Source organism: Stenella coeruleoalba (assembly GCF_951394435.1).
Source record: "Stenella coeruleoalba genome assembly, chromosome: 10".
In the NCBI taxonomy this organism is placed as follows: Eukaryota; Metazoa; Chordata; class Mammalia; order Artiodactyla; family Delphinidae; genus Stenella; species Stenella coeruleoalba.
This window is the reverse complement of record NC_137156.1, coordinates 89,676,518-89,703,835: the sequence shown is the minus strand read 5'-3', so window position 1 is coordinate 89,703,835 and position 27,318 is coordinate 89,676,518. Positions and strand designations below refer to the sequence as shown.

General features: G+C 38.7%; 1 protein-coding gene across 6 annotated transcripts in view; it reads right to left on the bottom strand.

The window, feature by feature from the left end:
• The window catches only part of CHL1 (cell adhesion molecule L1 like), a 212,738-nt gene that overhangs the window by 40,760 nt on the left and 144,660 nt on the right, over positions 1 to 27,318 (bottom strand). For 5 of the 6 annotated variants that reach the window (XM_079934247.1, XM_079934249.1, XM_079934248.1 and 2 more), the window contains exons 5-10: positions 23,310 to 23,432; positions 22,083 to 22,253; positions 21,082 to 21,129; positions 18,936 to 19,056; positions 14,219 to 14,403; positions 7,526 to 7,657 (exon numbers count right to left, since the gene is read on the bottom strand). In XM_079934247.1, coding sequence (XP_079790373.1) covers positions 7,526 to 7,657; positions 14,219 to 14,403; positions 18,936 to 19,056; positions 21,082 to 21,129; positions 22,083 to 22,253; positions 23,310 to 23,432 — 780 coding nt within the window. The remainder of the gene's footprint in view (positions 1 to 7,525; positions 7,658 to 14,218; positions 14,404 to 18,935; positions 19,057 to 21,081; positions 21,130 to 22,082; positions 22,254 to 23,309; positions 23,433 to 27,318) is intronic. The other variant, XM_079934250.1, reaches the window with a different exon arrangement.

Sequence of the window (27,318 nt, the reverse complement as noted above, 5' to 3'; positions counted from 1 at the left end):
ATTGAAGGCAATTCTTTAGAATTTCTTAACATCAACCATGATTTTTTCTTTCCAGACCCTTCTGCAATTTCAATCGTCCTTCAAATAAGTATTTTTTGCCAAAATATGTGTTGATCTCTAGCTGTCTGCCTCTCCATACCCCCAACCACAACAAAGATTCCACATTTTCTGTTTAGCACTCAAGTCCCACTATGAACTGAATCTCACTTACTCTTGTCATTGAAGTCCTGATACTGCCCAGTGTAAACCACATGATCAACACAGCTGGATCCCCCCAGTCCACCAATATTGAGTGCTATCTTCCCCCTTGACATGTTTTTCCTGTTTCACTTCTCTGCCCTTCTGCGATTTTCCCATCTACACCATTCATTTCAATTGCCCTGCTTTGCTATTTAACCACTTCAGATAAATAGCTCATATATTTCATTTTCCCAGGAGGACTAAACTCTTCTTGAGAGCACAGACCAGGTTTTCTACCTTTTCGGCAATAAATCTTACCCCACTGCTTATCCATGTGTAATTCTGGAAATATCTTTTGCAAGTGAGAAAATCTAATATTTATGGTACTTTATATTTTTTTTAATTTATTTATTCATTTATTTATCTTGGCTGAGTTGGGTCATCGTTGCTGCACTCGGGCTTTCTCTAGTTGCGGCCTGCTGCACAGGCTTCTCATTGTGGTGGTTTCTCCTGTTGCAGAGCACGGGCTCTAGGCGCACGGGGTTCAGTATTTGTGGCACAAGGGCTCAGTAGTTGTGGTTCACAGGCTCTAGAGCACAGGCTCAGTAGTTGTGGCGCACAGGCTTAGTTGCTTCATTGCCTGTGGGATCTTTCTGGACCACGGCTCGAACCCTGTCCCCTGAATTGGCAGGCGGGTTCTTAACCACTGCACCACTAGGGAAGTCCCTATGGTGCTTTAATTAAGGGCCAGTGAACTCTGTTGGATACAGCATATGTGTTATCTCATTAACTCTGCTCAGAACCTGCAAGATCAGCGCCAGTATGGCCAGTGAGCAGGTCGGGGGGACTGTATTTCAGTCAATACCACATCCCACAGCATTTAAAAAAAAAAATTTTATTTATTTATTTATTTGTTGTGGTGTGAGGGCTTCTCAGTGTGGTGGCTTCTCTTTGTTGTGCAGCATGGGCTCTAGGTGCACGGGTTTCAGTAGTTGTGGCACACATGCTCAGTAGTTGTGGCACACGGGCTTAGTTGCCCCGCAGCATGTGCGGATCTTCCCAGAGCAGGGCTCGAACCCATGTCCCCCGCATTGGCAGGCGGATTCTTATCCACTGCGCCACCAGGGAAGCCCCATTCCCACAGCATTTGGCCATGTGTCAAAGCACGTGGCCTGCTCTGAAACTACAAACAAGAAGTGGGAAGAGAAACGTATTAGCTAGGAATGTTGAATAAGGGGCACAAATGTTAAAATTTTTCATTTATGGGCTTCTCTGGTGGTGCAGTCGTTAAGAATCCACCTGCCAATGCAGGGGACAGGAGTTTGATCCCTGGCCCAGGAAGATCCCACATGCCACAGACCAACTAAGCCCGTGCGCCACAACTACTGAAGCCCACGCGCCTAGAGCCCATGCTATGCAACAAGAGAAGCCACCGCAATGAGAAGCCCACGCACTGCAATGAAGAGTAGCCCCTGCGTGCTGCGACTAGAGAAAGCCCGCGGGCAACAATGAAGACCCAATGCAACCAAAAAAAAAAAAAAAAAAAGAAAAAGTGACGATGCTAAGTTTTAGGTCATAGAAAACATTGAATATTACATAATAAAATAGAAGATTTTTTTAACATCTTTATCGGAGTATAATTGCTTTACGATGGTGTGTTAGCTACTGCTGTATAACAAAGCGAATCAGCTATATGTATACATATATCACCATATCCCCTCCCCTCTTGCATCTCCCTCCCTCCCACCTTCCCTATCCCACCCCTCTAGGTGGTCACAAAGCACCGAGCTGATCTCCCTGTGCTATGCAGCTGCTTCCCACTAGCTAGCTATTTTACATTAGGTAGTGTATATATGTCCATGCCACTTTCTCACTTCGTCCCAGCTTACCCTTCCCCCTCACCGTGTCCTCAAGTCTGTTCTCTATTTTATTCATGTCCTGCCCCTAGGTTCTTCAGGACCTTTTTTTTTTTTTTTTTTTTTAATTCTTATACATCATTTTTCCCTCTGGGAGTGAGAAATAAATACATCTTTACACTTAACTGTGAGCTCCATGGGGGCAAGACCTTGTCTATGTCTTGTGCACTATGTTCCTAGTGCCTAAAGAGCAGCTATCACAGAGGAGGCAGTCAGTAAATATCTCTTGGAATGACTGAAACATTTTTGTTGGGTGGCATTTTACCCATGGCCGAAAAATAGCCCCTGAAAGATGGCCACAGTCTAATCTCTACAACGTGTGAACATTTTACCTTATGGGGCAGAAGGGACTTTGCAGATGTGATTAAGGTCAAGGACCTTGAGATTGGATGATTATCCTGGATTATCCAAGGGGGCCCAAAGGAATTATAAGGCTCCTTATAACCAGAGAACGTTTCCTGGCTATGGCCAGCCAAAGAGAGATGTGACTACGCAAGGATGGTCGGAGAAACGCAACGTTGCTGTTTTGAAGTTGGAGGAAGGGAGCCGTGAACCAAGGAATGTGGGCAGCCTCTAGGAGCTGGAGAAAACAAGGCACGGGTTTCTCTCCTAGAGCCTCCAGAAAGAAGCACAGCACCGCTGACACCTTGATCTAAGCCCAGGGAGACTTGCGTTGGCCTTCCAACCTACAGAATTGTAAAATAATAAATGTGCACTGTCTTAAGCCACTGAATTTGTGGTAACTTGTTATGGCAACAATAGAAATTTGATACAATACCGTAGGACAATGTATCTCTTAAGAAGCATCAAGATGAGTAGCTCTTACAAGTTTAACGTTAAAAAGAATTGTGTCTTTGATCTCATCCTGTACTCTCACACCCTACTTCGAATTTAACAAATTTCAGAGTAAACCCCATCATGCTGTTCAGTTCTTATACCATTTGCCCCATGGTAAACTGAGTCTGCATAGCATTACAAAAAGAAGAAATGAGACTATGGCCTCCTGTTTGGGTGACAAGTAATTAAACATTGCTCCAGGATGCCTTCTGGGATAGGTATGGAAACTGCAGAGTATTGTGGCATACAGACTTCCAGGAGCTTCCAGAATTCTAGAAAAATTCTAAAATTCTTTATCACACAAAAACCACTAGTCCTGACATAAGTTGTCTTTGGTCAGCTCAAAGGGCAAACATGCAATATAGGGAGAGAAACTTCAGCTCCGGAATTAATCATTTCAGTTCCATTTATGGCTCTAAATTCACTTGGGTTGTGTCCTCAATCAAGTAAGTAATGTAATCTCTGAGCCTCATTTGCCACATCTACAACCTGAAGAATAAAATTATCTCCTTTGCAGGGCCCACTAGGAGGCTCAGAAATATTGGATGCAAAGTATTTGAAAAAGGGTAGGCTTGTAATCAATAATAGTAATCATTTTGATTTGATTTTCAAATATTCTATGTAAAGGATATGTAATTGCTAAAAATATAAGCTTAAAGAGATTTCAAACCCTTTAGTGATCCACTGTCATCAAACATCCCAATTATAAATGGTTATGACCTGTTGGCAGGGAAGCAAGGAGAGCTGTGGAAAGAACACGGAACATGGGTCCCAAAAATGTGGCTTTGGTTCTAGGTCTGCCATTATCAGCTGTGCTATCTCGCATTAGTTTGTCTTCAGCCTTGATGTGCTCACCCATCAACAAACATGTTGGCTCTATTTTGTATATAAATCCATAACCTACCTGTTACTACTACCAATCTAGCCCAAGGGCCCAGTATCTTTTAGGCAGCTCCTAATTGGAGTCATACAATTGCTTCTCCATTCAGAGGCCAGAAAAATTCTTTGTTAATAAATTAGATCCTGTCACTCTTCTGCTCTGAATCGTCCAAGAGCTGCCTACCTTACTCACAATAATATCCCAAGCGCCCTTCTGGACTTTCCCCTTTACATATGATGTGGTCCCTGCACCTCCGGACTAATCTCTCCCAGCACTGCCCCCTCCTCACTCACTCGGCTTCAGCCATACTGCAGTCCCTGCTTTTCCTCAACACTCCAAACATACCTCAGGTCTTTACACTCACTGACCTCTCCACCCTGAAAGCTCTTTCATAGGTAGTTGCATAGCTGCATCACTCTCCTCTTTCAGATCTCTACTCAAAGGTAAATAACCACAAGGATCTTACTAGTATTATCCTAAAATCGGAGAGCAGCTCTAGGTCCTGGACTCTCCTACACCCACCCCTTCCCCAGCTACTTTTCACTTTACCACATTGATGTGTTTATTCTTCTATTGCTTATCTCTCCCTACTAGGATGTCCGACTCATGAGAGCAGGGACTGTCTGTTTTATTCACTGCTATCTCCCAAGCAACAAGGCCAGTGCCTGGCACAAAGAAGGCATTCAATAAATATTATTGAATGAAATAATCAATCTGTTAAATATGAATAATCGTACTCCCTTTAAAAGGCTCATGTGGGGACAAAGCAGTACGTGAAAGTTCTTCGTAAACAGCCAAGTGCTATTCAAATATAAAATTTTATGATTTTATGTTCCAGAAAATCTGCATTTTTTGTTTTAGCACCCTTAACATTCTTTATAAACAAAAGTTGTTTTCATTTCTGATTTACCTGAAGTCTTATTTTTCATTTCTTATTCTGTTCTCTAAAGAGATGAGGAAAAATGTCTCAAATTGAGGAAACTAATAATGAGGGCTGAAGTGTCATCAACAGATGAATGAATAAAGAAAATGTGAGATAACTGCTGTATTTAACATGGACAACCAACAAGGACCCACTGTAGAGCACAGGGAACTCTGCTCAACGTTATGCGGCAGCCTGGATGGGAGGGGAGTCTGGGGGAGAATGGATACCTGTATATGTATGGCTGAGGCCCTTTGCTGTGCACCTGAAACTATCACAACATTGTTCATCGGTTATACTCCAATATACAATGAAAAGTTAAAAAATAAATAAATAAAAACAAGACAGATTCACAAAAGCAAAAAAAGGTAGAAAATGTGAGATACATATATATACATATATATATCACACATATGCACACAATGGAGTATTATTCAGCCATAAAAATGAAAAAATCCTGTCATTTGTAACAACCTGGATCAACCTTGAGAGCATTATTGTAAGTGACATAAGTCAGACAGAAAAAGACAAATACTGTATGATCTCACTTATATGTGAAATATAGAAAACAAAACAAAACAAGCTCATAGATACAGAGAACAGTTAGTGGTTGCCAGAGGATGGGCCAAATGGATGAAGCGGGTAAAAAGGTATAAACTTCCAGTTATAAAATGAATGTCATGGAGGTATAATGTACAGCCTGGCAGTAATAGTTATTAATACTGTATTGCATATTTGAAAGTTGCTAAGACAGTAGATCTTAAAAGTTCTCGTCACAAGCAGAAAAATTCAGTAACTCTGTAAGGTGACAGACGTTAACTAGACTTACCGAGGTGATCATTTTTGCAATATACACAAATGACAAACAATTATGTTGTACACCTGAATCTAATATAATGCATGTTCGTTATGTATCAATCAAAAAAAGGAAAGAAAAAAATTTTCAGAACTGTTCATTGTTTTGCCAAAGTATTTGTATTTTAAATAAGTAGGCACATTCTTTCTTCTGAAAGCTATAACAAGACAGAACTGAAAGTGATTTTGTGTTGTTATCTGCTGAGAAAGTAGATATGGTCATACTGTTATTTGACAATTTCTAGATTAATAGTCATAAGCTTGTGTGAGTAATAGATATTTTAAAATAACTATCATTTTAATTTTCAATCTCATCATCGAATATGTTCAGTTAGTATTTGCTTATCATTGACACTGTACCTATTGTCATACGAAGAAAAATGAAACAGATGCGTTTCTCAAAAATAACAATGAGCACTAAGGCTTCCTGAGTATTTGCTACGTGAAAACAATAGTAAACAATACTTTGGAAGTGCTTTTTGCATGGCAGTCACTGTGCTAAACATTCTCTGTGTGTGTCATTTAATCTACATAAAAATCCCCAATGGTTGGTGCTATTTTCATCCCCATTTTACTGATGAGGAAACAGGTTTTAAGAGGGTCAGTAATACACCAAATCACACAGCTAGTAAATGGTACAGCCTGAATGCAAACAAAGACCCTCTGGATCCAGAGTTTATAAACTTTCACAATGTTCTACAGATAAGTAATATCCTACTTGGTAGACTCCATCGGTCTCTTTCAATTACAACCAACTACCATTAGTTCCATTTTGCAGTTGAAAACCTAAGCTTCAGGAGATTCCCAGCTGTATGATCTTGAGCTGTTTAGTCAATCTCCCCAAGCTTAGGTGCACAGCCTAGTTGGGACTCCAGGTCTATATGTCACCAGGATGCCTGCCCTGATACGAGTGGGTCTAGGGCAAAGGAACTAATAGAATCAACACACATATGTCTCCATATTATAAATGCTCTAAATCAAGCTGATCAATTGACCAATAAGATCTGTTCTATTATCCTACTTTAACAAAGACATTCAAAATGACCAGGGACGGGACTTCCCTGGCGGTCAAGTGGTTAAGACTTCACCCTCCAGATCAGGGGATGCAGGTACATCTCTGGTCGGGAAGCTAAGATCCCACGTGCCTCGCGGCCAAAAAACCAAAACAGAAAACAGAAGCAATACTGGAACAAATTCAATGAAGACTTTAAAACTGGTCCACATCAAAAAAATCTTAATGAAAAAAGACCAGAGCTCTGGGTTCAAATTGAGGATTTGGGACTTCTTGGAGCTCTATGCTGCAACACAGTGGAGTAGGGAGATTAGGCATTCAGTTCTGGTCCATCCCTTCTTTTCCACGCCCAGCCCATCTGGGAAGGGCTCAGAGCTGACTGCGCAGGGGATTTTTCTGGTCTTGGGTTACTGAAGCTTGGTCGAGAACCTGCAGTGAGCCAGATTCAGGCTTTGCATGTCACTTTGGCCCTGCGGACTTCTCAAATCACGGAGCTAGGCATGCCATAGCAGGTCCTTGTAAAGAGCAGAACCCAGTGAGGAGTCCCTGTTGCCTGGATCCAAGGGAAGTCCTAAATTCCAGTCTGTGCTCTCAACCACTAGGTCCCTGTTGCTGTTTCTTCTCAGGGAGAGGAACCTTCCTCCTTGGATGCATCCTCTATACCACTCAGTTGTCTTATTTTTTAAACCTTATTTTTATATAATTAACATAATAGCCCAACAAATATTATTTATGGCTTTTCCATAAATCTCAGCATAAATCAAATTGCTTGGAAAGATGCAATTTTGGATTCCCTGGTTAGATCTGTCTTGTCAGTCCAGCCACTTACCAACTCCACTTTAGCCATAACGAGGGTGTCTAAACACTGTGTCCCAGCAAACCACTGCCTTCAGCAGTGCCTCACAGTTGGCGTTTTCACTTACTCTCAATTGGGAAACCATTGACTCTCCACTTGATTGCGGGCTCAGGTTCTCCTTCAGACTCACACAACAGGATACCACTGCTCCCAGTGCTGTACACGCCACTCTGAGGTTTCTTTGTCCAGCGAGGGGGCTCTGGAGATAAACTGAAGAGCTCATCAACATTTTCTATATCACAGAAGGTCCAAAAATGTTAAGGGCTGTATTTCTAGTATGCACCAGCAGATGGCAGACACAACAAGGTGTTTCACACTAGCTGTTTTTCATAAATGTTCTCTAAGGCAAGATGGGCATTGTTTTTGCCTGGAATAAGGTTTGTGTGTGGTTATGTGCTTTTATGAGTGTGTGTGTTGCAATCTGGAATCTTAGCATGTGTAATAAAATCAACACACTAAAAGTAGTTACCTACAGTCACTGTATTTAGCTACAACGAGTATCTATCTCATTACAGAAAATGAAGGAGGGGTAAACATGTGAAGTTTATTGAGTGCAAGGCATCTAAAATGGCTGATATTCAAAAATATATTTTGAAAATTTTTTAATGAAATTAAAATGTTCAGCCATTATTTAAAATATTTCTTAATTAATGACTCTATAGCATTTATCTTTCCATATGTAATTATCTATCTTAAGAATTTGGGAGACATTACTTCCTAGAATTTTTTTTTTTTTTTGCAAGGGGGTGGGAGAAGGAATCCTAAAACCAATATTTACCTTTTTGCCTTCAAAACAATGGAGGAAAAGATAGATTTAAATCATACACTTGTATCTTTCTATGCCCTAACGCTCCAATCTTATAATTCTAAGTGGTGTGTCTCAGTATAGAAGGAGACATTCTTTAGTGCAAACATTACTGTCATGTTTTGTCACCTTAAGTATATTACTATGTCAGGAGTGAAGAAAAGATTCATATTAGAGCGTGGATGGTTTGGATAATTTGATTTCAGAGAAAACTGCACAATACCGGTAGGTAGTAATTCCCATCAAGTGTTGCTTATAGTCCAAATTATAAACTGCACATGACCCTCCGAGGTGAAGGGTTTTAGCTTTTGTGTGTTTGTCTGCATTTTTTATGTGAGTGTTACTTTCTTTCGGTCTTTTCATATAACCACAGTGAAATTAAACATTTGAGTTAGAGAAAAAACATGAAATTTTTCCTATTCACAGTAGAAAACTAAGACTATTGCTTTCAGAACAGGTAAAAATACAGGAGATCATGGGGATGTAATATATAGCATGGTGACTATAACGGATAAATAATACTGTACTGTTTATGTGAAAGTTGCTAAGAGATTAGATCTTAAAAGTTCTCATCACAAGAAAAAAATTGTAACTATGTGGTAATGGATGAAAATGACACTTATTGTGCTGATCATTTTGCAATACATACAAATATCAAATCATTATGTTGTATACTTGAAACAAATGATGTAATATGTCAATTATATTTCAATAAAAATATTTCAATAAAAATAATAAAGGATACCATGTAATTATGACCATTCCCTAAATCTTTATGAATAATAAAATCAAGATTTCCATTTCTATTCTCATCCTACAAATTTCATTAATCCTTCGGTACGCGGGCCTCTCACTGTTGTGGCCTCTCCCGTTGCGGAGCACAGGCTCCGGACGCGCAGGCTCAGCGGCCATGGCTCACGGGCCCAGCCGCTCCGCGGCATGTGGGATCTTCCCGGACAGGGGCACGCACCCGTGTCCCCTGCATCGGCAGGCGGACTCTCAACCACTGCGCCACCAGGGAAGCCCTTAAATGACCATCTTATCCAACCATTTCACCTTACAGATGGAGTACTGAGCTTTGGAGAAGTCATCTAACTTGCCCAGGGTCACCAGGAAAAGAAGCTCCACTTTCTGTTCTTGCCTTTCCATGGACCTGCAGACCTACTGGATGATCAGCACCGAGACTCCGAAGTAAACGTGGTGTTATTTCTAACTCATTACTATTTCACTAATTTGGATCACAGGTAGGAACCAAGGCTAAATAGCTTTAACAACTTTCACTCTGTGCCTCGAAATCCACGCTTCCGCAACAGCTATCAACTGACCCAAGAGGTTTTGCGTATCCACTAGAAATCATCGTTAAACTGTACCTGAACCCCTTCTCATAAGCTTTGTTTAGAAATTTGTTTTTATGCTTTTCATCCCTGTTTCTTCTGAAGAATTAATCTGTTCCTGAGCAAAGGTAGAATTGGCCATGCAATGCGAAAGGGACTTCAAGCCTGTCTTCTTCAGAGCATCTTCTTCTTGGGCCTGTCACACCACTGCTCTCAATTCCAGCCCAGACTGAGAACCTCACAATTGGGATCTGTAGTGAGAGCACCTAGACTAGATCACCAGATGAGTGATCTCTGAAGAACCAGGGCAGAATTGCTCTCTTTCTGATGACTCCTCTGCTTTGTATAGGGGAACAAAATCTGCCACCCCGAAATATTTCTTTGGCATGCAGATTACTTTGAGCTGAAAATAATCAAGGCCCAAAAGACTCAGGAAGAAACTCTGACCTCCCCGCTAACCGCCTAAGATAGTTTAGATAGAAGGCCTGTTTCTGGAAGAGAGCTACTACAGAAATATCTGCGAAGAACATGGGCCAGTTGTGGTAGGGGGAGCTCTGCAGGGCCTAGAGATTAGAGTCCACTCTGTGGCCCAGCAAACATCTGCGTACCAAACACTTGCTCTACCACCTCCAGTCTTCCTTGGAGATGCTGTCCTGTCCCCATCTGAAGTCCCAAACATCCTCTTTTGTCTTTAGCTGAAGACGGTATTTAAGATGAGGCTTGGGCCATTTGGGTGAGTTACTCAGTTTTTCTGGCTCTCTCCCATGTATACATATTATTACACTTTTGTTTTATTTTCTCCTGTTAATCTGTCTCATGTCAATTTAATTCTTAGATGAGCCACAACAAAATAGAAGGAAAGAGGAAAATTTCTTTCTCCCCGACACTGGCACAATGAGAACAGATGCTCGTGGGGTAATTTTCAGTTGAACTGAAATGACTGATCCCCAAAGACTCCAGTGAAAAAGGCACAGAGAAAAAGGAAGGGGCCTTGGACAGGAGGGAATCACTGACTTCTGGTCATTCACAATCTCATAATTTCATACCTTGATTGAACATATTTACCTCGTTGCTACTTTGTTGACAATAGGACGCATGGTGAGCCTGAGGACACGGGTACAGGATAGGAAATGTCTGGTGGCTGAAGTGAGGCTAAGGGCATGCAGGGACAGAGAACAGATTTTTCCAGAGGTTGGAACATGCAACCCTATTCCTGACAGGTAAGATCTATTTGAAAGGATGAAAAAAGGGCTCAAGAGAGAAGAATGATTAAAATGGAAAACTCTGAGAGAAAACAACATCACTGAACTCCAGTCTTTTATCTATTATCCTAAAATCTATGGTAACTGATAAGGGCTTCCCTGGTGGCGCACTGGTTGAGAGTCCGCCTGCCGATGCAGGGGACACAGGTTCGTGCCCCGGTCCGGGAAGAGCCCACATTCCGCGGAGCGGCTGGGCCCGTGAGCCATGGCCGCTGAGCCTGCGCATCCGGAGCCTGTGCTCCGCGACGGGAGAGGCCACAACAGTGAGAGGCCCATGTAACGCAAAAAAAAACAACCAAACCAACAAAACAAAAAAAATGTTAGCTATGGTAACTGATGAAAGCAACTTATGTTGAAACTTTACTCATTTAGTCATAATTGTAAATTAAAAAATAAGATGATAAATTTCTCTCACACTGCTCAAAACTGAGATGCAAATGTCTGAACATGTAGAATGTGATAAGCAAGCTAATTAGAGATGTTTTTCACTAGACGGAAAGCAAAATAAAACAGGAAATTTGGTACCTATGAAACATACAACACAGGTTATTTTCTTATAACAGATTTCTATAAAATATCTATATCCTAACAAATCAAAAATTATTAGGTTCAGCAAACGAGTTTCATTGCAGCTTTCTGGAAAAAAATTTATTTGAAAATGAGGCTTTCTTAAATAGACCAGTGACTGAATTGCATTTGAGTTCATAACATCTTTTTAAAATGCAGTAAAATTATGGGTATATAATTATGTATAAATACTTTCCTATTATACTTACTAAGTTTCAAAAGCCTTACATGATAACAATGTTTGTGCTGTAAACTTTCGTACCGTGACTTTATTTAATCAGTGGAAATGCAACTGTGGTCATACTTTGATTTCTGGATTTGGAAAGTTTTAGATGCCATTTTAATAGATCTCTTTTCATTGAATGTGTAATATTATATTTAGACCATGGATTCCTAGAAAGGATAGATGTGCCTCAGCAAGACATCCCGGCTGTTGTTGCTTATACATATTATAGGATTTGAAAGTGCAGTTTGTTTTCCTATTTAGAATGTTGTAACCTAAATTACAGAGTTTGATTGTGTTTAGTAATAAAGAAGAAGTATCACAGATATAGAGAATACAGTAAAATACATGCTTTTACTTAAGCACAATGAGTGTTTTCAGAATGGGCTGGATTTTCAAAGTTCACAATAACATTGCTCTTTTCCTATATGGCTAATCCTTGTTATTTAATTTGAGTTTCCAAGCAAGAGACAAAGAAAGGGAAAGAAGAAGGTGCAGCAAGGCAGAAGAAAATTGAATGAAAGTGAACTCATCCGTCCATATAAATAATGAAGGATATATTTACTGCTTTCACACTTAACAGAAAAAAGACTTCTTGAGCTCAGTTTGCTTTTCACTCGCATGGGTGAAGAAAAACTCCTAAAACATACAACTGAGGGCTCATTTAGTAGTTTCTCATTAAGGATAAAGGATTAAACGTTCCTCATAAAAACATTATTTACATCTCAATAGTGCTAATAGCTGTTTTATGAATAGTGAGGACAATTTGTTCGGGAAACCTATATTCCTTTGGAGTCCTATAGTCAACCTTTTAAATTGTGTAATTAATTTTACATCCTTGATCTATTTTTCCCTTTTGCAACCTTTGCAGTTCTTTTGAAAGCTTCAGTCTTCTAGTCAAGAAAACCATGGCCAGATTGTTAAAATATTCAGCTACCGTAGCAATGTTCCAGCCATCTGGAAGGATTTCTAATAGTCAGCAATTCGGAGTACGAGCAGCTAACAGTGAGACCTGTCTGGTTCCTGGGTATGTGCTGGCGGGGACGGGGGCGGGGTCAGGAGTTACAGAAACACACCCCTGTTGCATGGTATAGCCATATTATGTAGAGGCATCAAACGATGACTAAAATTAGAGAAAAAAAATAAATCTCTCAAACTCTTCCTCTCTGAATTTCTTAGTGAGTAATTTAATGTCAGAGGAATATGTCACTGTTGGCAAATGTTGCTATTTATCCATAATACGAGGCTTTCTCCTATACAGGTTTTGCTTGTGTGGAACTAAGGGAAACGATATTCTCATCTTTGGTTCTTCATTCTTCCTAACTTAACCAATCACACACGTTGAGAGAGGTCTTGGAAATACGCTGCTCTTCCAAACAGCAGCATGATTACAAGTTATCTTAACATTTACTTGTGAATATAATTTGTGTCTGAGTATTTTTTTTTCCACTAATTAAAACTGTGGCCCTTTACTTAGGCATTCCTTGTGCAAAATGAAGCTTTAAGAGGTGAACTTTATTGGAATAAAAATGGAAGCCTTAGAGCACCAGTTCATTAAATGGAAACCTGAAGGAGACCATTCCTTTCAATAGTTAAGCCTACACAGCACTAAATAAGTACAAATGCAGTCATCATCCCATTAATTTGATCAATACAGTCAAGCAAACCATACACAGAAACCTCAATGTGATCAGAAGCACAGAAAATAGCCTGCATCAATCAAATTCACAGGATGACTAGGCAACCTTTATATCTGCCCAGCAGGCAGAATCCTGCTATCTACATATTGGGGCTTACCATCTTTTTAAATGGTGACATCATCACCTACTTATTTCTATGAGTACAACGAACAAGAGCCCAACTTCTATTGCTCAAAAGGCTTGTTTACAGAAAGATGACTTGAATATAACGTGTTTTTCTGGACCTTTTGACAGAGAAATAACACTTACACCATACTGTCTATGTTTCTTTCCCCATTAGTAACATATTTTTTTTCCCATTAGTAACATATTAAACATCATCTGAACCCAAGATATAGACCCCAAAATAAGAAAGAACTAAGACAATAATTTGTCTGACTCCCTCAATTCATTGAAGAAATGGAGGTTCGGAAAGGTGAAGTAAATTGCTCAAGGACACAGGACGTTAATGACAGGACTGGGAAAGTCCAAGGTCTCTTCCAGGCCCATCATCATACTTTCTCCCATGGTAAGGCTTACTTAAGATTTCATATTATGCAGTGTCACATGTATATTAAAATAAATTTTTCTTCTCATAATATGGTGATATAGGAGATTAGGTTTAGTGACTGTTCAAATAAATAATGGAAGTCATCTGTGTTCAGTCCCTAACCAGAGATCTTTTCTTGTCATTTGTCCCTTCTATGTGGTTTTGTGGGGTAAATGACAAACCTGATTAATTGAAGTATAATATATTCCATTGCTTTCTCTAGAATTAAAAGTTGAAACAGCTTACTTGTTTTAACATATATGCATTAGAGGTCGACTACATATGGATTCCTTTTTTTTTTTTTAAATAGAAGAAAAATAAATCAACGTGGGAAACGTACCTTCTACTATAACATGAAAATCATGAACGGCTGATCCCAAGAAATTGTTGGCTGTGCAGCGATAGTTTCCTTTGTCCCGATAGGAGACATTCTCTATCTTCAAAGTTTTGCCATAATTTTCTTTTGTTTCTCTTCCCTTTGGTAAATCACCTCCCATTTTGTTCCAATCAACCTGTGGAGTTGGTCTGTGAAACAATACATAAATGATAAACATTTATTTTAAGTGAAAAATAAAAAGTAAAGAAATCCACAGGACACATCCCTCACTGTGGTGCTTTCAGGTCTGCACTCAGAGTTCCACTGAAAAACATCAGGCTTCCCAGTGCACAGACCTGCCCACCACCATCCATGGTGAACATCAGGGTTGGATCAAGTCTCTTTCATTGCAAGCTCCTTCACTAAGCTGCTTCCTCAGAAAGCCTCTATTTCCTCTACTGAGAGGGCTAACTCCATGTAAGTGCTGAATAGATACGGTTAGATGAATGACAGATTACTGGGCCTGTAGAAATATTACAAGGTATTTTTCAAGTGTGCTATCTCCCTGTGGGTGGTTGGAAAGGGCCAGAAATAACGGCCCTCTTCCCTAGAAGAGTTTGAAAAACACGATGAAGTAAGGCCCAACAGCGAGCAGCGGGAAACTGTGGTACCCCCTTTAATCCTTATGAAGCTGATATTGGACAATAAGACTCAGATGTAGGGGCCCAACGTGCTGTCTGGAACAAGGAATAGCTCATTATAGGGCAAGGTGGGCTCTGCAGCACAGACCTGGCCACCCAGGTAGCTTTCCACCCTGATGGGGAATACACCAATAGAGGAATGAACCAAATCTCCCTTGCTTAGAAAGATTAGATCACCCAATCAAAACAAACAAGTGATAAAAGAACAAATCAATAACCAGACTGATAACTTGTCACACACAAACACAGTAACATTTTTCCACCTTATTTGGGTAGAAAACAAGAAGGAGGAATCAAGCCAGCTGCGTTTAAAACAGAAAAATCCCATCTCATGAAAACCAGACAATTGGGAGAAGTGGGACCCTCTAGACTTTTGTGATTTAAAAATGATGTGGAAAACACTGATGCCTGATTTTAACTGATGGATTTTTTTTTTTTTCTCCTCTTCACTTGGGCTATATGACTGAGTGGAAGACACTTTTGTTGCTTTTATTGATGATTTTTTTTTCCTTCCCACTATATTTCTTTTTATCATTAATACCTGAAAGTTATTGAGTATGTTCTAAATGTGGTCATTATTATCATCATTTTACCAGTGAGGATTCTCAAGTTCAAGAAGTTAATTTGTTTAAAGTCACTGGGGTAATAAATGACACATTAGAACTTGAATTTGCCTGACTAAACTTGTTCTTTTGATCAATGTGTTCTATTTTATTTGTGCTTTTCCAACTTTTTTTTTTTTCCTTTCTAACCACGTATTCTTGGAATATAGGCTTGTAGTGAACTTAGTTACTAGTTAATAATTGAACAATTCATATTGTTTGTGTCAATTATCTTAAATTGTATTGTTAGGCGGTGGTTAAACTAATTCAGTTATTATGCAAAAAATATTAGAGGTAAAGATGAAGGTCTTTTACACACATCTAGTCTCTTCCCCTTCCCTCGAGGCTCAAGTACTTACCAGCCTTACAGATCTGGAACCACTACCTTTTATTTTACCAGGCTTACAGTCCATGGCACACTTCTGCAGCAAACAGTAACGATGCTCAGACAGGCAGTTGTGAGAGTATGTTAGCCGTTGGCTTCCTGAGCACACCACCCAACAGGATGCATAACCCACGCCTCCTAACTGCTTGCTTTGCACTCCATCTGTCAAAATGGCCATTTGCCAAATTACAGGGTGCTCTGGACCTCAGTTGCTCCAAATCAGGAGTTTTTCGTGAGTCCATGCTTTAATAGTACAAGCATCTCACTTGCTGTAAAATCTTTTTTTTTTTTTTTGGTTAGGCCTTGGAAACCAGTCTGATCCTCTAATACCTATTCTTTGAAAGAACAGGATAAAATGATTATCTGTAAGTATCATATGACTATGAGACATAATTCATCTAAGGACACATCTATACCATTGTAAGAACGTCCTGCGATATTCTTGCTAATTTTTTTCTTTTTTTTAAATTTAATAAGCATTTACTAACAGCACTAGAACAATAAATTTTTGAAGGAAAATATATTGCTTAATCCATTTTTATACATAAATATACACCATGTCATCATCTCAAGCTTTTGTTCAGGTCTTTGCCCAGCCAACTTTAATTCTTATACTTCCTTTGTTTGCAAAAGAATCGTACGTAGCTTAAACTCGTGAATTTACAAAACAGAGAGAAAAGAGAAAATTTGAGCCCAACAGTCAGCAGAGGGAATTTGCCTTTAATCCTACTGAAGCTTTCACAGGGTGTGACTGAGTGTGCACTGGCCCATGAATATGGTCTTTTCCACTGAGGGACTCACTGCACTTCTTCTGGGGAGGGAACGCTTTTCTTTTCTGAATGAAATTCACAACATCATTTTAACTATTCTCAGTTTCCACCTTACAGAATCTGTAGAATCTGAACCCTTCAACCTTTCCCTGTGAAAGCCTTCCCATTTTACTTAATAGTATCAATATTTTCATTATTAATAGCCATTTTCTGAAACATCTACTATAACCCACTTCTTTAGATTCAGGGGTAATGCCATCCTTTGTTCACCCTGGCTTTAACTGAACAAAACAGTTCATTTGCTTGAAATATGCCAAAGAAGTTAAATTTAGAGAGAGTTTAGGAGACAAATAGGATCGAATCCCAGCCTCCACTTCATACTAAGTGTAGAGAGGTGAATTCAACTCTCTGGCCTACATTTGCCTAAGCTGCAAATGGGAATAACTGTCATGAGAAACAGTGAGGATAAAATGAGCTAAGGTACCTATGCCAATGCCTAGAGGGGTGGGATAGGGAGGGTGGGAGGGAGACGCAAGAGGGAGGGGATATGGGGATATAAGTATACGTATAGCTGATTCACTTTGTTATACAGCAGAAACTAACACAACAATGTAAAGCAATTATACTCCAATAAAGATGTTAAAAAAAATGAGCTAATGTATGTAAAGGGCAAAACGTACCGTCTGACACATAATAAAGAGGACAATGTCCTCGTTATAATTATATTTGTTACGGCACTTTAAAACTTCTAAGGAGAAAATTTTTCAGGTACTCTAAAAGTTTTACAATGTATCACCTTCACCTGAAAGGCAACCAGATCAGCCAGGATTCCCAACCCAAACCCACGATGAGTAAGAAGAAACCACTTCAGGTGAAACTCTTCTGACAAGGCATCAGGCATCCTCAAGTTCCCAAACACAACACATATTGACATTCACTTTCTTCTTCTATATTGCTTCATGACATTGCATTTTCCAAAAACCACGTGAGAGCCTTTCTATTATACTGAAGACAATTCATGTAGTTGCCGGCACACTCAAGAGGTAAGTTATAGCATTTGTGAGAAATACTGACATATTCTCCCTGCCCAAAGAGTCAACCAAGAATAGTGATGAACCCTGAAGGAATTTAATTTCTACCACTATAAACGCATATGAATAAGAACAAAAGAGTAGGCAGTTACCAACATGATTCAAACTGAACCTGAGTCTTTCATCTCCTCACATAATACAGAGACCAAATTCCCGAACAGAGGCCATGTCCCTGCACGTCTAATTAATTTACGATCATACACTTTGGCAATTTAAGACAGATAAGCAACCTGAATATTTCTGCTGGATGGAAAGAGAAATTTACAAAGCTTAGGAGTTGTAAAACCATTAAAATCTGCTCCTTTTCTTCATAATCCAATTTAAAACCACCCATTCAGAATATACACTGGATTATGAATGAGTATGAACTTCAAACTCTAGTCCATGAACTAGATGCCCAACTATGCAAAGCCCTTAGTTTACGAAATGATTTTGTAAACTTGGGTGCTAGGAAGGTGGAATGTATTTTCTCATGGTATTCCCAATGGCAGGGATGGGTATGTGGTGGTAAGCATAGAAGGATGATGATAGGAAAAAGGTGACCTTGTATGACCAAGTATTAACTAAGATGGTCCCTGTTTACGTTGACTTACGGTAGTTACTCAATAAAGTCACAATTTCAAGAGGTGACCAAGTGAAGACTCCTTAGCCTTTACTTGGAGGATTTGGAAAAGTGTTATTTCTTCAGTCGTGAAAAAAGTGTGGTTCATGAGTTCTGATGTAAAACTCTCTTAAATTGCATGATCTGGACCTGCTTGTGTGCAAAGGACAGGTGGGTGAAATAATAGATAAATAGGGCTCCGTGGAACCTGAAAAGACATTAACAAGCAGGGGCAGGACAAATACAACTGAGAGACACAAACCTTGCACTAATAGTGATGGGCGGACTCCTATCAACCTCATGCTCTAAGGATGGCATCCCACTGCTGACTGAGCCAAGGAGAATGCTGTCACTGACACCTCCATTCACACTTTCACCAACTGACAGAGAGATCTAATTATAAATCAATCTCAGTCACAGCCTGAAATCTGCAGAGTGAAGTGCAGATTACTTTCTCCAGGGATGTAGTAACAGGATTTTTTTTTTTTAAAGAAATCATTTTTAAAGATGCATGCAGGCACATCCTTCACTGCTACCTTATTCTTTACAGAACAGAACGGAAAAAATCAGGAACGGGGTCAAGTTACTCACAGGCCTTCAGCAAAACACTCGAGCAGCAGGGTGTCCCCTTTGAGGATGGTAACAGACGACTCACTGCCACTCTCGGGAGAAGGCAACAGTAGTCTGGGTTTCCTCTGCTTGATTGAATTCGCTACAAAGCAGAACAGAAAAGGCTCAGATTTTTTTTTTTCAAACTAAGAAAAGTAAACTCCTTTGGCACTCAATCTTTCTTAAAAAATATTTAACCATATGGACCTATGTGTGTGTATGTATATTTACACACACATTTTAATTTATTTTCACACATTTACTTCACATGTTTTTCACACATTTTAATATACTCCCATTTAAATAGATTCCACTCATACCACGAAGCATGGGTTGCCCTTCAGATGCATTAAGTAAGTGTTGCATCAAGTTTTATGAAGGTTATGATTTAACCCACATCTTCAAATTCAGAAGTTCAAACACTGTTCAAGATAGTTAGTTTCTTGATGAAAGCCCTTAAGTTAATTGACAGTCAATGGTTTTATATTCTACATTTTAATCATACATGTTCATGTTTGATGGCCATGTGTATTTTTCTAGAATTTAAATGTGCCTAAATATTTGACAAGCTTCCTGGGCCCTGCACCCAGAAATTCTGATTCAGGAAGCCTGTGGTGCACACCAGGCATCTATGAATTTATCAAGCTCTTTAGGTGACTCTACTTGCAGTCTCAGGCCCTCAAAGACAAACACTGTTGTAGGAAAGACTCAGAAGCATTCTCAGTAACTGGGTAAGGAAATGTTCCATTTCTTATTTTCCTAAGAATACTTTCAAATACAATGGAAAATGAGGAAACTTCCATTTTCTTTTTTTTTTTTTTTTTGTGGTACACGGGCCTCTCACTGATGTGGCCTCTCCCGTTGCGGAGCACAGGCTCCGGACGCGCAGGCCCAGCGGCCATGGCTCACGGGCCCAGCCGCTCCGCGGCATGTGGGATCTTCCCGGAGTGGGTCACGAACCCGCGTCCCCTGCATCGGCAGGCGGACTCTCAACCACTGCGCCACCAGGGAAGCCCGAAACTTCCATTTTCAATGCAAACTTTGATTTCATTTCCAAGTGTTCACACAAATTATGTTTCACATCCAATATCAATGTAATTTGACGCGATATGCAAAGAGTAAACAGGTGACGTGCTGTTGTCAGAGTAGAAGAATGAAAATTACTGGCAGCTCTGTGTACCCTGCTGTAGCTTCCTTCCAAGTGTATATTTCTTGAAAAATAATTTTGCACATGCAGGATGTGCAACGATTTTTACTGACTGCTGGAAAGATATGACAATATATGTTTGTGTTATTGACCTCAAAGGAAATGATGTTGGCCATATATACCTAGTCAGTCCATTTTCAAACTGAGGGTGTACCAAGAGGAGCCCTTATCCAGCCCTGCCGATGTTACCGGTATATTAGATATCTAAGCATGGAGGGTTCAATGCTGGTGCCAATTTTAAAAGGAATATTTGTCACATTCAAACAAATGATTCTTTTCTTTACAGAAAAACAGCCTACTATATAATTCAGGTTTACTCAGCCATCTTCCATAGAACACGACTGTGGTAAGTGCTCTGTGGGAAACACAAAAAATAAAAACCTTTTCATAGACAAATGAGTTTGGAAAATGCTGCAACCTATATTCTTTCTCAGTGAGTCACAATGGACAGTTGTGTATTAAGTACTCCAAGAGGTCTTGCACGGAAAATAACCATCTAACTTTCTTACACCCAACGCTTTCCCTATGTCTGTTACACTCGACCAGTCCTTTTTCCTTTTCTTCATGTAACAGCTCTGAACCAAACTGCTGATCAACCAGGAGAGACATTTTGGGAGACCTATAATAATTACTCCATTAAAAATGTGTTATATATGTGTATTTACTTATGTTAATTATATCATCTATAAGTATATAGGTGTATTTATATAGTTATGCATTTATAAATATCACTCCTTTTTACATATATTTAATGGGGATGGGAGGAAATAGAACCCTCTACGCTAAGCAGTTTTCCTTACTAAGAATATTAGTATTTTAATAAACTCACGACGGTATTAAAGGAAAAATTCAAATTCTAAGATGACAATGAGCTACCGTAGGTGAAAATAAATGTCAACATTCTGCACGTCATCAACTTACCCTTGGAACCAATTTCTGTGGATGAACTTGAGTCATTAGCATGCTTTACTGAAATAAAAAAATGGAAGAAAAAAACTCACAAACATAATGGTAGATGCAGATACCAAAACAGAATGAAAAGCCATAGTTTTCTCTTAGAAAAATTACAAAATGAGATATAACCATGCTTCACTAGAAAAGCACCTTTGGGGATATAGTTGAAAAACATTTATAACGAGCTTAATCTTGAACTACTACAGATGAAATCCAGGTGGAAAAGATACAAATTATAGCTCCATTAAAGAGAACTGAGGTTGCCAAAAGGATGCTATAGTGAAGCCCTGGCATAGTGAATCTACACACAATGATGAAAAAATTATGAACCAAATTAGACAATGGAATGGTCATGCCAACTTTTGACTCCACCAGAGCCAATTACTCAGTCAGTGAACTGCTGGAGATTACCTCCGCCCTTTGAATCTATGGTTCTTTCTCCCACTAATAAGGACTGTTTTCAAATGTAGGAACCCAGACTGGCATCTGCAGAATTAACTAGGAAAGAGGAGCAATTCAAATAAGTTTGCCAATTTGGGAAGGACAAAAAAGCTTGATGTGATAAAAATCGTAATACTGCTTCTTTTTATTTTTGACTCTGTTCTTTTCTTCCACGTTGTCAGCCTGCCGGTTTATCCAAAATCACAGAGATCCAGAGCCTGAGACTTGCTTAGAAAGTCCCTGGAATTTCCTCGTGTATTTCGCCCAGGGGAAATGACTAGACCTTCCAGACATCAAGTGAAATACATTTGTACTGTGAATTGAGATTTGATTTTCTGGATGCAGGAGACAGAGCTACCGTCGATGTACAGCTGCAGATGTCTCTTTCATTGGGATGACGTCTCTAGAGTTGAACTAAACACTGGTGGAAAATATCAACCCAGCTCTAACTGGCTTCAACCAGAATAAAATTATAGACACATTTGTATCCCCCATTCATGCTGGCACGAGAAATTATTTGGACTTACAACTGTTAACTGTTAGTTTCATAGGCATTTTCTGCACAATAGTCCTTAATCTTGGGAATGCAGCGAAGCAACAGTAATCATTCCGACTGTCTTTTTCTTCCACATTTGCGAAGTACAGATCTCCCTTTTGGCTCATGTATACTCTTTCATCTTGTTCGATGTGTTCTAATTCTGGAAAAGAAATATCTTGTCATTAAAAGGGGCAACTGTCCTTTATCATGTCTCATCTCCTTTTTTCATTATCCTTTCCTTTATATTAATTTTATTTTATTTTTCATGTCGGCTCTTCCTATTCCTCTCAAGTCCGGTCTTACTATAAAAGCAGTTAGTGAATAAGAAGTAAAATACAAAAAATAACAAAACCCTTGGGAGTGCACTTATCAGTCTGGGCATTCTACCTCCCCTGACCATCCAGGACTCTACCTGTGCTTTATGGGTCTGCACTGGCTTATCTGAAAACTGGTCCAATTCAGATAATGGCCTAATTATCACTCTTATTTTATTAGGATCATATATCTTTAAAACAAATTTCCACAAAAGTGTGTCTGAGATATTAATCTCTCTTCCATGGATGCAGCCTGGAAAGTTCTAAGATGAACGGAATCTGCAACTTGGGCTGCAGCCAAGAGTAGCTTCTTTTGCTTTCTTTCAAATGCTGTACGATTATTATTTTTCTCTGTGGGACACAATGGGAAAACATTTACAGAGCGCTGCTAAGGCACATGCCAGAAGTAGGCTTTACAAGAAACTGGAATTCCAACTCAAGAATTGGTAAACGTTTTTGACAAATTAAACACAAAAGTTAATACTAATTTCTATGTGTGTCACTGTACGAAGTGGGTACAACATTATTAAAAGAGAAATTTAAAGCTAGCAACACAGATACAAGCCATCCTCAGTTTTGACATGGATAATATCCCAAAGGTAAGTAAATTGTTTGGAATACCAAAAGTATTTCCTTCATAGACATACTTTATCACATCAATAAAATAAATCCTCTACTCTTTCCAGATATGACAAAATCAAGAAACATATTTAGTGGTTTTCTAGTGCTTTCATGTGTATTTAGAACTTAGAGAAGACAACAGATAGAAATAGTTTTTAAAATCTACTTGATTTCACATTGACAACCATATATTAATTTTTTATCTTTAATTGCAGTATGTTAGTTTACATGATGCATGAAATTAAAATGTCCCCTTATGGATACAACAGAACATTACTTACCAATATTCATCCAATAAATGTGTAAAGGTGGGAGGCCTTTGGGAGGGTTGCACGGGAGGACAATTGGATCACCCTCCTCCACTTCAAGAGGGTCAATTTTTTCTTTTGGGAATTTTGGAACATCTGGTATAAAAAATCATTTAAAGACATTATTTAAAATTTATGTTACAAGTAATGTTTTAACGTTACAAGTAATATCTTAAAGCGTTCTTTGTAAAAATTAGAGCATTTTTAATAAATTCAACACCCCAAATCTTGGTTCTCGTATCTCTCCTGCAGAGGAAAATACTGTTAAAAATATGTGGTGCATCCTTATACAACCTTAAAAATATTTCTGCATCTGTAACTGTAGACAACAAACGTTTTTGCTCTGACCAATAAGGCAACAGTACGCTTGTGCCTATTTCTCTGTGCAGAGATGTAAGCTGTGAGTCACAGGAGTCGCTCGTTTTAAGTTTTGATAGATAAGGAATCTTTTTTCTCCAAACCCTGTGATTTATTTTTAGGGAGATACTTATTTTCTGTCTTTTGCTTTATTGTAAAGCCCTTGAATGTGATTGGCAAATATTCCATTCAGAGCATAATCGAACTAAATAAACAATTCAAAGCCCACGTGGGGAAAACGGTACGAATGCAATGAAAAGCCAAACATGATCACTATATGTTGCAGAGAGAGTCATTCACATTGAAATCACTCCCAGTAAATGAAATATTAAGTGAAATGGAATTGATGTAGGAAAGGAGAGTTTGCAGTATTTCAGCATATTGTTTCTTTCCCATGCTGGAATCAATTTCCTAAAAATCAATGCATTGGGACTATAAGTCACAACTGGGTAGAAGTTGAAATCTGACACCAATGCTTGATGTTCTTATGAAGTGATTTATAAAATAGTTTTAGGAATATTCAAGATATATTCTTCCTCAACATTATTTGTACCTTTCCACTTCGTTATGGGAATTTGCGTTATAGAATTACTCAGACTCTGATGGACGAAAAGGACCTTAAGAAGGTACTTATAACCTTCCTGACCTGATGGAATTTATTAGCAGGTTTTCCGTCTCTGTATTTCATTCTTAAATTATGGTTCACAAAAGATTATCATTATTCTTGGGAGTCTAAAGATATACTCATTCATTGTAAAATTTCTTCTTGAGAAGCTTTGTGCAGTGCCTGTATATTTGTTCCCTTGAGCCTCACCCCCTAACCTAACTCTTTAGTGATTGAGGGAATTTGCTGACATTTCTTATCGATGCACTAGCTGGTTACAGTGAATTGCTTTTTGTCTAAATTCAAGGACCTTTCAAGGCTTAACACTGCAGGCGGCAGTGTGGTTATTACACTGCCTTTGCCAGTTCAAAAGGCAGGCATCAGTCATGTGACAGTCCTCAGTGGATTCCCTGATGGTCAACTCATTGTAACAGATTTCTCCTGGTGAGTCTGGAAATACATTTGAGATGGTAACTATATTGGAATCATCCTTTTGCTCTAGGTAGCATGAAATTTCCATCAAAAAATGAGAAAGAATGCTGAGTACGTTCCCTACCTTTACCTTGTAGATAAAGTATCAATACCACCTATTTGGTAAAGACTTAGCTTTGACGGACAAATGTTATGCAAGTCATTTTGCAGAAAGTATACCTTATGCAAGTTAAGTAGAGTAACTTACAAAACTAGTATGTACCCTAAGCTCCAAATTCAAATCAACTTTTACTGAAGCTTGCTATAACTGAAGCCCGGTGTTTGCTGGTATTGAAGTTAGCTGTGTTGCATGGCAGTTACTGAATCTGTTTATATACAGATACGAGCAGCAAAAGAGGAAGGGAAACATAGATTAGGAACTGGAAGGAGCATGTAATCCTGTTCTATAACCAGCAAACTTTACAGTGCCAAATATGAATATACAGTTTTCTGGGTGGTATCTATTGTGAAGTAGCTAATGAAGTTGCACAAAGCCCTAATTGGAAAGCCTCCTCTTCAGTAAAAATTTAATAATTCAAACAGAGAGTATCGCCAGTGAAGCACTATCATCCTTGCCTTAATTAAATCTACATTATAGAATTCTAATTACAAAAATGTAACTACGTCATTCAACTGGCTTCCAAGGCATCAATAATAAAAAATAAAATAAAATAAAATTTAGAAGTCTACAAAACCTTTATCACACACACACCATAAATCTTTGGAACAGCTTTAACCAAAGATGAAATTAATACCTGGAAACAAGGAAGAATATTTATATATTTAATAATTTAAGGTCTATGAATAAACACTGTAAAGGACATAAATTTGTCAGGTTTTCTTAAGTCTTACTCTTTGACTCTGAAACTATTTAGCGAGCCTGATGCAAAGCTAAAAAGTGAACATGTTAACATCCACAGATAAATGTGAAATTTAATTACTCCAACTTAACAGCAGGCATGAAGTTAATTCAAATAAAGAAATGAGTCTATTTAAAAATAACTCCAACCAATGACTTTTGCTAATTGTGTTTCTCTGGTATAAACATTAGCATTGTTGAGTCTGGACAGATGCAATACTTTAAAAAATGAATTGTAAACAATTGTTTTTCTTTTGCGTGAGCCAACTACCCTGCTTTAGCTTACCAAAACATTTCAAATAAGTGCTCCATCATCACCAAAAACAAAATAATTTGTGTTTCAGTAAGACTGGACTTTACCATGGAATGGTCTCTTTGCAAAGGGATCAGAACCAACTTCGACATCAGCATCTACCTAAGTAGGGCTTTAAAAATGTTTGGAAATCCCATAATAATCAAGTCTAGATGAAGCTATAAACATTTTGTCCCTATCAGTCTACCTGCATCAGAAAATCAAGCAAATCATAGCACTCATCTCTTTACTGTTCTCCAGTAACTTTCCACATTTATTATTCAATGTAGCAGACAGATTTCTAGTAACAACTCCAAGGGTACAATTTCCTGAAAACCCATGTAGCATGAAAAACCTTTCCTAGAGACAAAGTAGCTGCATGCTAGTCTTCTTATTGGAGCTATCAACGCATGGCAAACCTGCAAATACAAACTCTCTAGCGGCTCTACAACTTGAGGTGCTGACAATTGGTTTTGAAACTCATCATCTTAATTCTTTCAACTTAATATACTGAAAAAAATAACATCTCTGTACTTGAAATACAGAAGACTTCTGAAAAAAGTATTTTTTATCTATAGGATAGCCTACAGGATAAACTAGGCTCTAGCCCAGACACTAAAACTAATGGCTATGTAGCTTGAGACCAATATCTTTACCCTTCTGTGCCCCCTTTTACTTTTCTCTGGCATCCTAGAATCCTTTCAACTCATCTCTCTGGAGTCCTCAAAAGTCTCACTAGGTTAGAAATTTCTTAAGAGCAATCTGTAGAGTCCCACCATTCCAACACACTTAACGGTAAAGAACTGTAATGAAATGGCATCAGAGTAATTTAATTAAATACAAATCTTTCTAACTAATCACTTCAATGAAAAGATACTGGTGACTGAACCACCATCAAGTTATGTAAACTACAGATTATCTTTCTCTGGCACCCAAAGAATAAAATCAAATCTCCCTATATTCTCTACCTCTCTGGGAGTCTGATAATCACTGCCAAGGTATGTTCAACAAAGAAGTATAACGCTTTCTAACTCATCTAGAAGATGTGTCAACAGAATGATCAAAGCATAGGCAACACTGTGTAGCATCGCGTTATACACTGCTCTGGAGCCAGCTGCCTAGGGCTGAATCCTGGCTTCATCACTTACTATGTGACCTGAACCTGTTACTTAATGTGCTTCAGTTTCCTCACTCATAAAATGGAAACTGTCATGACATCTAATACATTGATTTGCATCAAAGTTTAAATAAACAATTTCATATAAATCAATTAACATAGTGCCAGGCACTTAAAAATCACTCAGTATATGTTGGCTCTTATTCAAATGTTTTCACTTTGCATGGTACACCCAGCCACATTGTACAGAGATGAGTTGGGCAAAGAGACAAAGAGCTTTCC